This window comes from Lipotes vexillifer, unplaced genomic scaffold (genome assembly GCF_000442215.2).
Source record: "Lipotes vexillifer unplaced genomic scaffold, Lipotes_vexillifer_v1.1 scaffold84, whole genome shotgun sequence".
NCBI lineage: Eukaryota > Metazoa > Chordata > Mammalia > Artiodactyla > Lipotidae > Lipotes > Lipotes vexillifer.
Genome location: NW_006783414.1, coordinates 487,435 through 497,905, shown reverse-complemented (window position 1 = coordinate 497,905; position 10,471 = coordinate 487,435). Strand labels below are relative to the sequence as shown.

At 36.6% G+C, this 10,471-nt stretch overlaps 1 protein-coding gene and 1 non-coding gene across 2 annotated transcripts in view; both read left to right on the top strand.

Moving 5' to 3' along the window:
* Positions 1-10,471, top strand: part of ATAD2 (ATPase family AAA domain containing 2) — a 77,981-nt gene that overhangs the window by 9,148 nt on the left and 58,362 nt on the right. The window contains exon 2 of the mRNA XM_007456037.1: positions 5,925-6,073. Within this exon, the coding sequence (XP_007456099.1) occupies positions 5,925-6,073 (149 nt within the window). The remainder of the gene's footprint in view (positions 1-5,924; positions 6,074-10,471) is intronic.
* Positions 7,726-7,798, top strand: TRNAG-CCC (transfer RNA glycine (anticodon CCC)). The gene has a single exon. It is a non-coding gene; the product is annotated as a tRNA-Gly (tRNA).

Genomic DNA, 10,471 nt, shown 5'->3' with positions numbered 1-10,471 from the left:
TCACTGCAACTAGAGAAAGCCAGCGTGCAGCAACAAAGTCCCAACGCAGCCAAAAATAAATAAATAAATAAAGTTACTAAAAAATAAAAGGTATTTGTTCTTCAAAAAAAAAAAAGAGAGAGAGAACTTGGTACCTCCCAATACTTTTGATTATTTCAAATGTTTTCCTTACAAGGAAAGGAAGACAATGTCTATACTTGAAGCACACACACACACACACACACACACACACACACACACACACACAGAGTCTGTTTCAGTTTCTATACATATTCTTTACGTTTCTACTTATATTTTTTTACACATTTCTAGTAATTCTATTTAAATCACTTAAGATTCAAAACTAATTTACACCATTTACCATTGGACACCCCTCAAATTTTTGAACATAGATTTTATGTTTCTCCAAGGTTTTTATTCTTTCACTAAGCAGATCCTTTTCCCACAACTATTTCTGCTAATATGGTGACCAGTCATGGAAGAAATGGTTATTGCCTATGTCCACTCTATTTGCTCTTCAGGCTAGAACAGAATCATTGCCACTCTCATCCTAAAAACTATTCTTTAGGAAGCACTGTCAGGTAAAAAATTACAGCTACTGAAGTTAATAGTAATTACAGTTAATTTAATTAACACTCAATTTTAGAAGTTATCCTCTCCTTGAGGAAAAGTTCACTTTGAAGCTACTCATGTACAAATGCACTTTGTGTGTCCAAGTGTCATGATCCCTTATCCAGTCCTAAACTAGATGTCTATCTGTTGATAAAATATGTACTCTTCTGGGTCTTAATTTTTTTCATCTACAAAGCGATAAACATGAATGATCACTATGGACCCTTAACATGATTTTGTTACTTCTGAGATTTAGAAATTAAACATGCTATTTTTTCACATAGCATGAGAAATGTGAAAATTAAATAAGAAAAAATAAGAAAACAACATATAATCTCACCACTCAACTAATAACCCTGATAACCTCTTGGTATATATATATTTCCATTCTTTTGTCATATGTATATACTTATTTTTAATTGAATCTTATTGTTTATTCCCTTTTATAAACTTCCATTTTTTAACTTACTAAGATAACACGAAAATCATTCCATTTCAATAATATTCACCTATGACATTATTTTTTTATTTTTATTTTTTTTGCGGTACGCGGGCCTCTCACTGTTGTGGCCTCTCCTGGTGCGGAGCACAGGCTCTGGACGCGCAGGCTCAACGGCCACGGCTCACGGGCCCAGCCGCTCCACGGCATGTGGGATCTTCCCGGACCGGGGCACGAACCCGCGTCCCCTGCATCGGCAGGCGGACTCTCAACCACTGCGCCACCAGGGAAGCCCCGACATTATTTTTAAATGACTGAAAAGCATTCACACATATGAAAATTTCTTTCTGATTTTTCCCTATTATAAACTTAATGATGTTTATTATGTTTTTAATGATAGACATCCTTGCAGAACATCTTTGCCCAATCATTAATTATTTACTATTAACTTTTGGCACAAGAAAAATATTCTATACTCTTTCCAAAGAAACGCTGATGCTATATTTTATGACTCTGCTCTGAACTACCCAGTCCCTTTTCAGATTTTGAGCAAGTGTTTAATATGATGAGAGTGAATTATAACGACTTTTGCTGTGCCCAGACATCCTGTCCCCATGAAAAACAACAACAAAAACCATCCGATAGTTTGAAACAATGGAGGCTAGTAAAGTAGGTCATTCATATTCAAACTCTGTTGACAATAGTTCACAGTAAAAAATATGCTTTATATCACAACCCAACACCACACACACACACACACACACACACACACACACACACACACACACACACACCATTTTCCCTCTTCCCAGCCCCTGGCAAGGAGCCTTATAAAAGGAACCCTACTTCTGTGACTGACTTATTTCACTTAGCATAATGTATTCAAGGTTCATTCATGTTATTTCAGTGTGTTTAAAATTTCCTTTATTTTTAAGACTGAATAATATTCTATTGTATGTACTATATATATGTATATATATATATATATTTTTTAATCCGTTCATTTGTTGATGAACACTGGGATTGCTTCCACCTTTTGGCTGTTGTGAATATGCTGCTATAAACATGAGCATTCAAATATCTCTTCAGGTCCCTGCTTTCACTTCTTTTGAGTATATACCCAGAAGCAACATTGCTGGATCATATGGTAATTCTATGTTGAATTTTTTGAGGAATTGCCATATCATTTTCCACAGTGTACACAAGGGTTCCAGTTTCTTCACATCCTTGCCAATACTTATTTTCTTTTTTCTTTTTTTTGTTTTTGATAATAGCCATCCTAATGAGTGTGAAGTGGTATCTCATTGGGTTTGATTTGCACTTCCTTATGACTACTTATGCTGAACATCTTTTCATGTGTATTGACCATTTGTGTATATTCTTCAGAGGAATATCTATTTAAATATTTTGCCCATTTTTATCTTTTTTTGTTGGTGGTGTTAAAAGTATAGGAGTTCTTTATATATTGTGGATATCAGTCCTTTGTCATTGTCAGATACATGATTTGCAAATATGTTCTCCTATTCCATGAGTTTCCATTTCACTCTACTGATAATGTCCTTTGTACAAAAGTTCTTTAATTTTGATGAAGTTCAGCTTATCTGTTTTTTCTTTTGTTATCTGTGCTTTTGGTGTCCTAAGAAATCATTGCCAAATCCAATGTCATGAAAGTTTTCCCCTGCATTTCCAAATTTTTTTAGCTGTATAATCTCTTTCACATTTTTTTAAAAGTCTTTACTGAATTTGTTACAATATTGCTTGTTTTATGTTTTGGTTTTTTGGCCCTGAGGCATGTAGGATCTTAACTTCCTGACCAGGGATCTAACCCGCACCCCCTGCATTGGAAGGTGAAGTCTTAACCACTGGACCGCCAGGGAAGTACCAGCTTTTACATTTTTAAGCTGACCTTAGATGTAAGGTCTCCCCTGCCCCTCACATAGGTTTAAGTAGTTAAAAAGGGATCATTTCTGTCATTTTTTAAGGTTGACATTAAAAAATAAAACTATTACATCACACTTTTATAAGTATCCACTGGAATGTAAAAATTGTAGTTATTTGATACCTGTCTTGAAACATTAAAAATTAATAAATGGGGCTTCCCTGGTGGCGCAGTGGTTGAGAGTCCGCCTGCCGATGCAGGGAACATGGGTTCGTGCCCCGGTCCGGGAAGATCCCACATGCCGCGGAGAGGCTAGGTCTGAGCCATGGCTGCTGAGCCTGCGCGTCCGGAGCCTGTGCTCCGCAACAGGAGAGGCCACAACAGTGAGAGGCCCTCGTACCGCAAAAAAAAAAAAAAAAAAAAAAATTAATACATGAACAAGTTCTCTTAGTAGTCGGAAATTTTACCTTCTTTTTTTCCCCTCTTTTAATTTGTATTTTCAATCCACTTAACCCACAGCATTTTGATATATTTTCATGCTTGAAAGTCAGTTATTAATTATCCTTTCATACTTATAAAACAAAAGTTGGATTTTTTCCACTTTTCCGTGATGACAGAGCTCCAAGAAATAAAATTTTTGTGTATTGAATTAGCATTATTAACATTCAGTTGATCAAAACAACAAAAAAGTATCTATTTTGATTAAAAATGATTAAACATAGGAAGTATTTTATTAGGATTTCGCGTGGTTTAAGTCTCCCTGCCCACCCAGTTAAAGTATCTGTGGATGAACCTTTTTTTTTGTTTTTTGTTTTTTTGTTTTTTGTTTTTTGTTTTACATCTTTATTGGAGTATAATTGCTTTACAATGGTGTGTTAGTTTCTGCTTTATAACAAAGTGAATTAGTTATACATATACATTTGTTCCCATATCTCTTCCCTCTTGCGTCTCCCTCCCTCCCACCCCTGCAGGCGGTCACAAAGCACCAAGCTGATCTCCCTGTGCTATGCGGCTGCTTCCCACTAGCTATCTCCCTTACGTTTGGTAGTGTATATATGTCCATGCCTCTCTCTTGCTTTGTCACAGCTTACCCTTCCCCCTCCCCTGTGGATGAATCTTATTTATTGCTGAAGAGTGTTTTGTCATTAGTTTCATTGTTTTTATAAAGGTAAGCACTGAGAAACATTGTTCATATAAATAAGTAGATAGTAATGAAGGGAATTTTATTTGCAGGGCCACTCAGTTTTTCTGGCTTATAAGCGGAAAATCACTTGCCAAACATTTTTAATGGTCTCTTAGCTTGATTAGGTCTCCTTTCAATTTTGTTAAAAGCGGAAGAATTGGAAACCACCTAACAAAGGAAAGGATTTGTTGCCTAACTTAGTCATTCATTCGCTTAACACCTACATTAGTGTTTTTCTTTGGCTTTAGGAAGGTTTTTAATGCCTTGAAGCAGCCCACAATAGTAAGATTCAGAATGAGTGAGAGTTATGACTTTATTTTGTAAAATGGGAGAAAGGCAAATGAAAGAGGATGCCTTGTGTTAAGATGCCTTCTTAGATCCGGGTTTGTTTTGTTTTGTTTTGTTTTTTGTGCGGTACACGGGCCTCTTACTGTTGTGGCCTCTCCCGTTGCGGAGCACAGGCTCTGGATGCGCAGGCTCAGCAGCCATGGCTCACGGGCCCAGCCGCTCCGTGGCATGTGGGATCTTCCCAGACCGGGACGTGAACCCATGTCCCCTGCATCAGCAGGCGGACTGTCAACCACTGCGCCACCAGGGAAGCCCTTAGATCCATTTTAAGAAAAAGTACACATGGAAGTTGAGAGAGTGGAAATAGATACCCTTACAATTTTCCTTGGAAAGTCTTATGTTACACTACACCCATCTAAGATGTAGGTATTCATCTAAAAAATAATACACCTACCTAAATGTATAGGTATTCTTTTTTGAAGCATCCTGAAATATAGGTACACTGATAAAAGTAACAAATCATACATATCACTTAATACCTTATGAAGAACCTAATTTTTTTAATTGTCCTCTCGTGCCTTTAAGAACCTAATTCTTGCACAGATACTTGTGGTGTAAATATCCTTACTTTACCTTTGAACAAATCAAATATTCTTCCTGAAACAAAATTAAATGACAAAATATCCTAATAAAATATAATGAAATGACCAGGTAAAGCCAGCCTGAGACACATGGGGTAAGGGGGCACTGATGTTTTATTGTTTTTAAAAAAAAACACTGCCTGTTTTTCTAAAATTATAAGTTTTTGGAGTAGTAAGACGTAGGATTATAGAGTTGTTAGGTACATTTGCCTTATCTTCTAACGTAAAAGTATCCTCTGTGTGATTTCTAAGAGGCATGTATGAAATTTTGAATACTTTATGACAAACTCTGTAGCTCGTAAAGCAGCCCAGTAACTTAGAGAGCCTGTAGTCTCTTGAGCAAAAATAAAGTTAGAGCTCTGTGGTTTTTACAAGAAATTAACGTACCTAAACAGTCTCTAAATTCATTTTTTACATTATGTGGGTGAAATTGTGTGAGATAGTAGTAACTCCTTTTTGTCATCCAAGCCAAATTACACTTCTGCTAGTCCAGTCATTTTAGGATTGTTTCCAGTGGTTTCATGGTGTATGCGTATCTTTCTAATTTCCGTAGCCTTAAAATAGAGGAGTACTTACCGTTATGAACTATTACAACTTATTATCAGTGGTAGAAAATGTCACTTGAGACTACTTGTTATGAAATAGAACTATAAAACATTAATAAATCTTATACTAGCCACCTCATAGACATTGCTCATGTTTGTTTATTGTAAAATGATTATTCTAGATATTAACTATTTCAGTTTCTTGGAGAGATGCAAAAATGATACTGTGCACCAAAAGCAGTTGTTAAAACTTTTAATCAGAGACAAATCTTAGGAGTTTAACTTGGGGATTTGACTGAAGAAAAACTTAGATGTCTTTCTTAATTTTTTTTTAAAGGATGGGTCTTCAGTTAAGGAAGTTGAAACCTACCACCGGACACGTGCTTTAAGGTGCTTGAGAAAAAATGCACAGAATTCTTCAGATTCTAGTTTTGATAAGAATATGGAAATAACGGAGAAACATACTAATGGCAGGCATTTTACAAGGTAATACAAGATGCTTAAATGCTAATTCAAAATAGTTTTAAAGTAATAATTTAAGTTTTGCATTTAATTTTTAAGTGTGTTCTTGACTGGTCATCAAGAGTCCAGATTGTAAAATGTTTATTTGAGGTGAAATTGCACTAAATCAATGTTATTGAATTAAAAATTTAATATGTCCTCAGGTCAGGTTTGTTTTTATTTTCTTGTTCAAAGATGGTATCTGTGATATGTGTGAGTGCAACTGAAGAGGTTGGTTGATACAGGATGAGTTCTGGGTACTTGAGTAATCTAAAGAGAGTTTATGACTATAACTTATGATATGTGGTTCTGCTTCATAGTCTGTAAAAAACCTTTATTCAAAACAGTAGTTATATTTCTGATTGCTTACTATCAAGTTTTTCATCAATTCTAAGTCATTTATGAATATCTCTGTTGGTATGCTTCTAAGGCTTCACATAGGAGGCAGAAAACATGGCTTTGTTTTTGTTTTTTGACTTGTTCAGTGGTTCAGTGGTTTTTTGACTAGGTACTTTATACATATTTAAATTTTGTTTCTCAAGAACCCTGAGGTAGATGGCATAAATTACATTTTAATACTCAAGGAATTAATTTCAGTGAATTAGGAAGTATGTACTTCATGGAAATTGGGTTTATTTGGTCCAGGGCAAATTTAAATCTAACTTTAATTAGCTCAAAACCTTCACTTTTGTCCCCATTTTGGTGGGCTTAACAGGAGTTGGGAGAGGGGTACCAATTATTATAAAATTTGTTTGATGAAATAATTGTTTTTACATTAATTCTTCTCACAAAGAATTTACTCGTAATGACGTAGAAAACTAGAACCATCTTACTCTCAAATAGAATTTTTTTAAAAAATTATTTATTTATTTATTTATTTTTGGCTGCGTTGGATCTTCGTTGCTGCGCAAGGGCTTTCTCTAGTTGCAGTGAGTGGGCACTACTCCTTGTTGGGGCGCTCAGACTTCTCACTGTGGTGGCTTCTATTGTTGTGGAGTGCGGGCTCTAGGGAGCCTGATTCCTCCAGCTCCGTTTTTTTCCCAGCAAGATTGCTTTGGCTTGATTCTTATTTTGTGTAGCAGATTTTCCAGATAAGTGAGGTTGTGCCCTTTTAAGTTTCTTTTTGGTACTGTTATTTTTTTCCATTATATACTTGGTCTTTTATTGTATATATTTAAATCTGCATCTTGTTTCATCCACTGTTCATGGAATACCTACTGTATTTCATGGAATCCAAGTTAGCAACAATTGAAACACACAGCATTATTTTATGAGACAGTAAGAAAGAAAAAGACACTGAAAGTTAAACTATGACATACCATCAGTAGTAAGATATATCCCAATTTCAGAGATGGTAAAATGGGGGGGAAATGTACAATTTTTAGAATCAATGAAATACAATTTAAGCTACCCCAGTATTTCTGAAACTTGAAGTCTTCTTGGGGTGGGGTTGGGTTGGTGGGTTCCGTGAATTCTCTATGAGAATTTAAAGATTATTTCATGATCTGAAGAAAAAATATTCCGAATCATCTAAATTGCTACCTCATAGAGAATAGCCATAAAATTTCAGGCACTATTTAGTACCAAGTAGTACTCCAGTACTCGGGTTCTGGAGATAAGAACTGAGTCTGGGGACTTCCGTGGTGGTCCAGTGGGTAAGACTCTGCACTCCCAATGCAGGGGGCCCAGGTTCGATCCCTGGTCGGGGAACGAGATCCTGCATGCATGCCACAACTAAGCAGTCCGCATACCACAACCAAGAAGTTCGCATGCTGCAACCAAGAAGTCCTCATGCTGCAACCAAGAAGTCCACATGCCGCAGTGAAGGTCCCACATGCCACAACTAAGACCTGGCACAACCAAAATGAATAAATTAAAAAAAAAAAAACAAAAAACTGAGTCTGACCTTAATACATAAAGGATGCATCTGCTTCCAAGAGAAAGCCACGTGATGTGATGTCATGACATGCTGTTCAAATGAAGATTTGGAGCACTTCAGATAAAGAGAAATGGATGAATTGAGTCATCATGTTACACAATAAACATAATACATAACATGCCAAACTCAAGAGAAACCCATAGCAGTCTGAACCACATTCACACAGCAAATGGCTAATTTGTTTCAGCAAAACCTCCAATGTATTCCGTTAATATTTTTGTTGGTAGTTGTTTTTATAGTTTCATTTGTATAAAACCTAAATGAATTTATTTACATCTAGTTTGGCTTGTACATAATCATAAAAAACTTAATATTGGAAATCCTCAAAAGTCTTTTTCTTTAAAAGGCTCTATGTTACTCAGGTCTGTGAAACATTGTGTTAGGTATTAAAGGAATGTATTAAAATAAGTGCTTTTTTAATCCTGATTTAAAGATGAGTGGCTTGGTGGGACTTCCCTGGTGGTCCAGTGGTAAAGAATCCGCCTTCCAATGCAGGGGACTCGGGTTCGATCCCTGGTCAGGGAACTAAGATCCCACATGGCGCAGGGCAACTAAGCCCGCACGCTGCAACTACTGAGCCTGCACGCCACAACTAGAGCCTGCTTGCTGCAAACTACAAAGCCCACGTGCTCTGGAGCCCGTGCGCCACAACTAGAGAGAGAGAAAACCTGCATGCCACAGCTAGAGAGAAGCCCGCGTGCTGCGACAAAGATCCCGCATGCCACAATGAAGATCCTGCGTGCTGCAACTAAGACCGACGCAGCCAAAAATATAAATAAATAAATAAACAAACAAACAAATATTTTTAAGATAATATTATTTTAAAAAATGAGTGACTTGGTGTTTTTAAATGAGGTTGCTTCTAAAATTTATTGAATTCCTATCTTTATTAATTATTTTAAAATAACTTATGAAATACAGTTCATGTACCATTAAAATTCATGATTTTAAAGTGTATAATTCAGTGGTTTTAGAATATTTGCAGTATTGTACAAGTATTGCTGCTATCTAATTTCAGTATATTTTCATCACCCCAAAAGAAACACCATACGCATTATCCCTCCATCCCCAGCCCCTTGGGAACCACAAGTCTACTTTCTGTCTCTGTGGATTTGCCTATTCTGGATATTTTATACAAGTGGAGTCATACGACATATGTTCTTTCGTGTTTGGCTTCTTTTACTTGGTATGTTTTGAAGGTTCTTGTATATTGTAGTATCTATCATCACTTCATTCTTTTTATTGCCAAGTAAGATTCCATTATATGAATATGTTAACATTTTGTTTATCCACTCATTAGTTGATGAACATTGGTGTACAAATTTTTGTGTGAACATAGGGTTTTGGTTCTTTTGGGTATATACCTAGGAGTGAATTGCTGGGCTAAACGGTAACTCTGTTTTAACATTGTCCAAAGCAGCTGTACCATTTTACATTCCCACCAGCAGTGTATGAGGATTCCAATTTGTCTACATCCTCAGTAACACTTGCCATAGTCTGTCTTTTTGATTTTAGCCATGTGGGTATGAAGTATCTCATTGTGGTTCTCATTTGCATTTCCTTGGTGGTTAATGATGTTGAATATTTTTTCATGTGCTTATTGGCTGGCCATTTATATTTTTTTCGATCTTTAAAAGAAGAATTACTATCTTTAAAAAAAACTCCCTGAGGCTTCCTTGGTGGCACAGTGGTTGGGGGTCTGCCTGCCGATGCAGGGGACATGGGTTCGTGCCCCGGTCCGGGAGGATCCCACATGCCATGGAGCGGCTGGGCCCGTGAGCCATGGCCGCTGGGCCTGCGCGTCCGGAGCCTGTGCTCTGCAATGGGAGAGGCCACAACAGTGAGAGGCCCGCGTACTGCAAAAAAAAAACACAAAACCTAAAACAACAACAACAACAACAACAAAAAAAAAACCTCCCTGTATTCACATCATTATTACAAAGACTATAATTTTATATAGTGGTAACACCAGGATCTGTTTGTATAAGATATATCAAGTGGTCTATAGTATTTTTGAATTCTGCCTTATGTAGTTTTCTTATTTCCTATCATGGTGACCCTTTTTGCTGTTGCCAGTTTGACTATAGTAATCTCTAAATTCCTTTCTATGTTTTTTTACCCCTCACCCTTTTATTTTCAATCTATTTGGGGCTCAAAGACCAGGGGACCAAGACTGTTAGAATAATAAAGATTTGAATAACTGTGCCTTGAGAGCAGGATATATATTTGTCTGGTCCTGGAGTTCTCAACTAGGTCCAGTAATCATGGTTTTCAGGGGGCATATGAAACCTCTGAAGTAATGTTTAAACTTGTATATGTATATGCAGTTTTCTAGGGAGAAAAGATCCATAGCTTTCATCAGATTCACAGGAGTTGACAAAAGTCCAGACTCCTGTTTTGGTAAATAGTTTCATTGGAACACAGCCATGCCCATTACTTCTGTC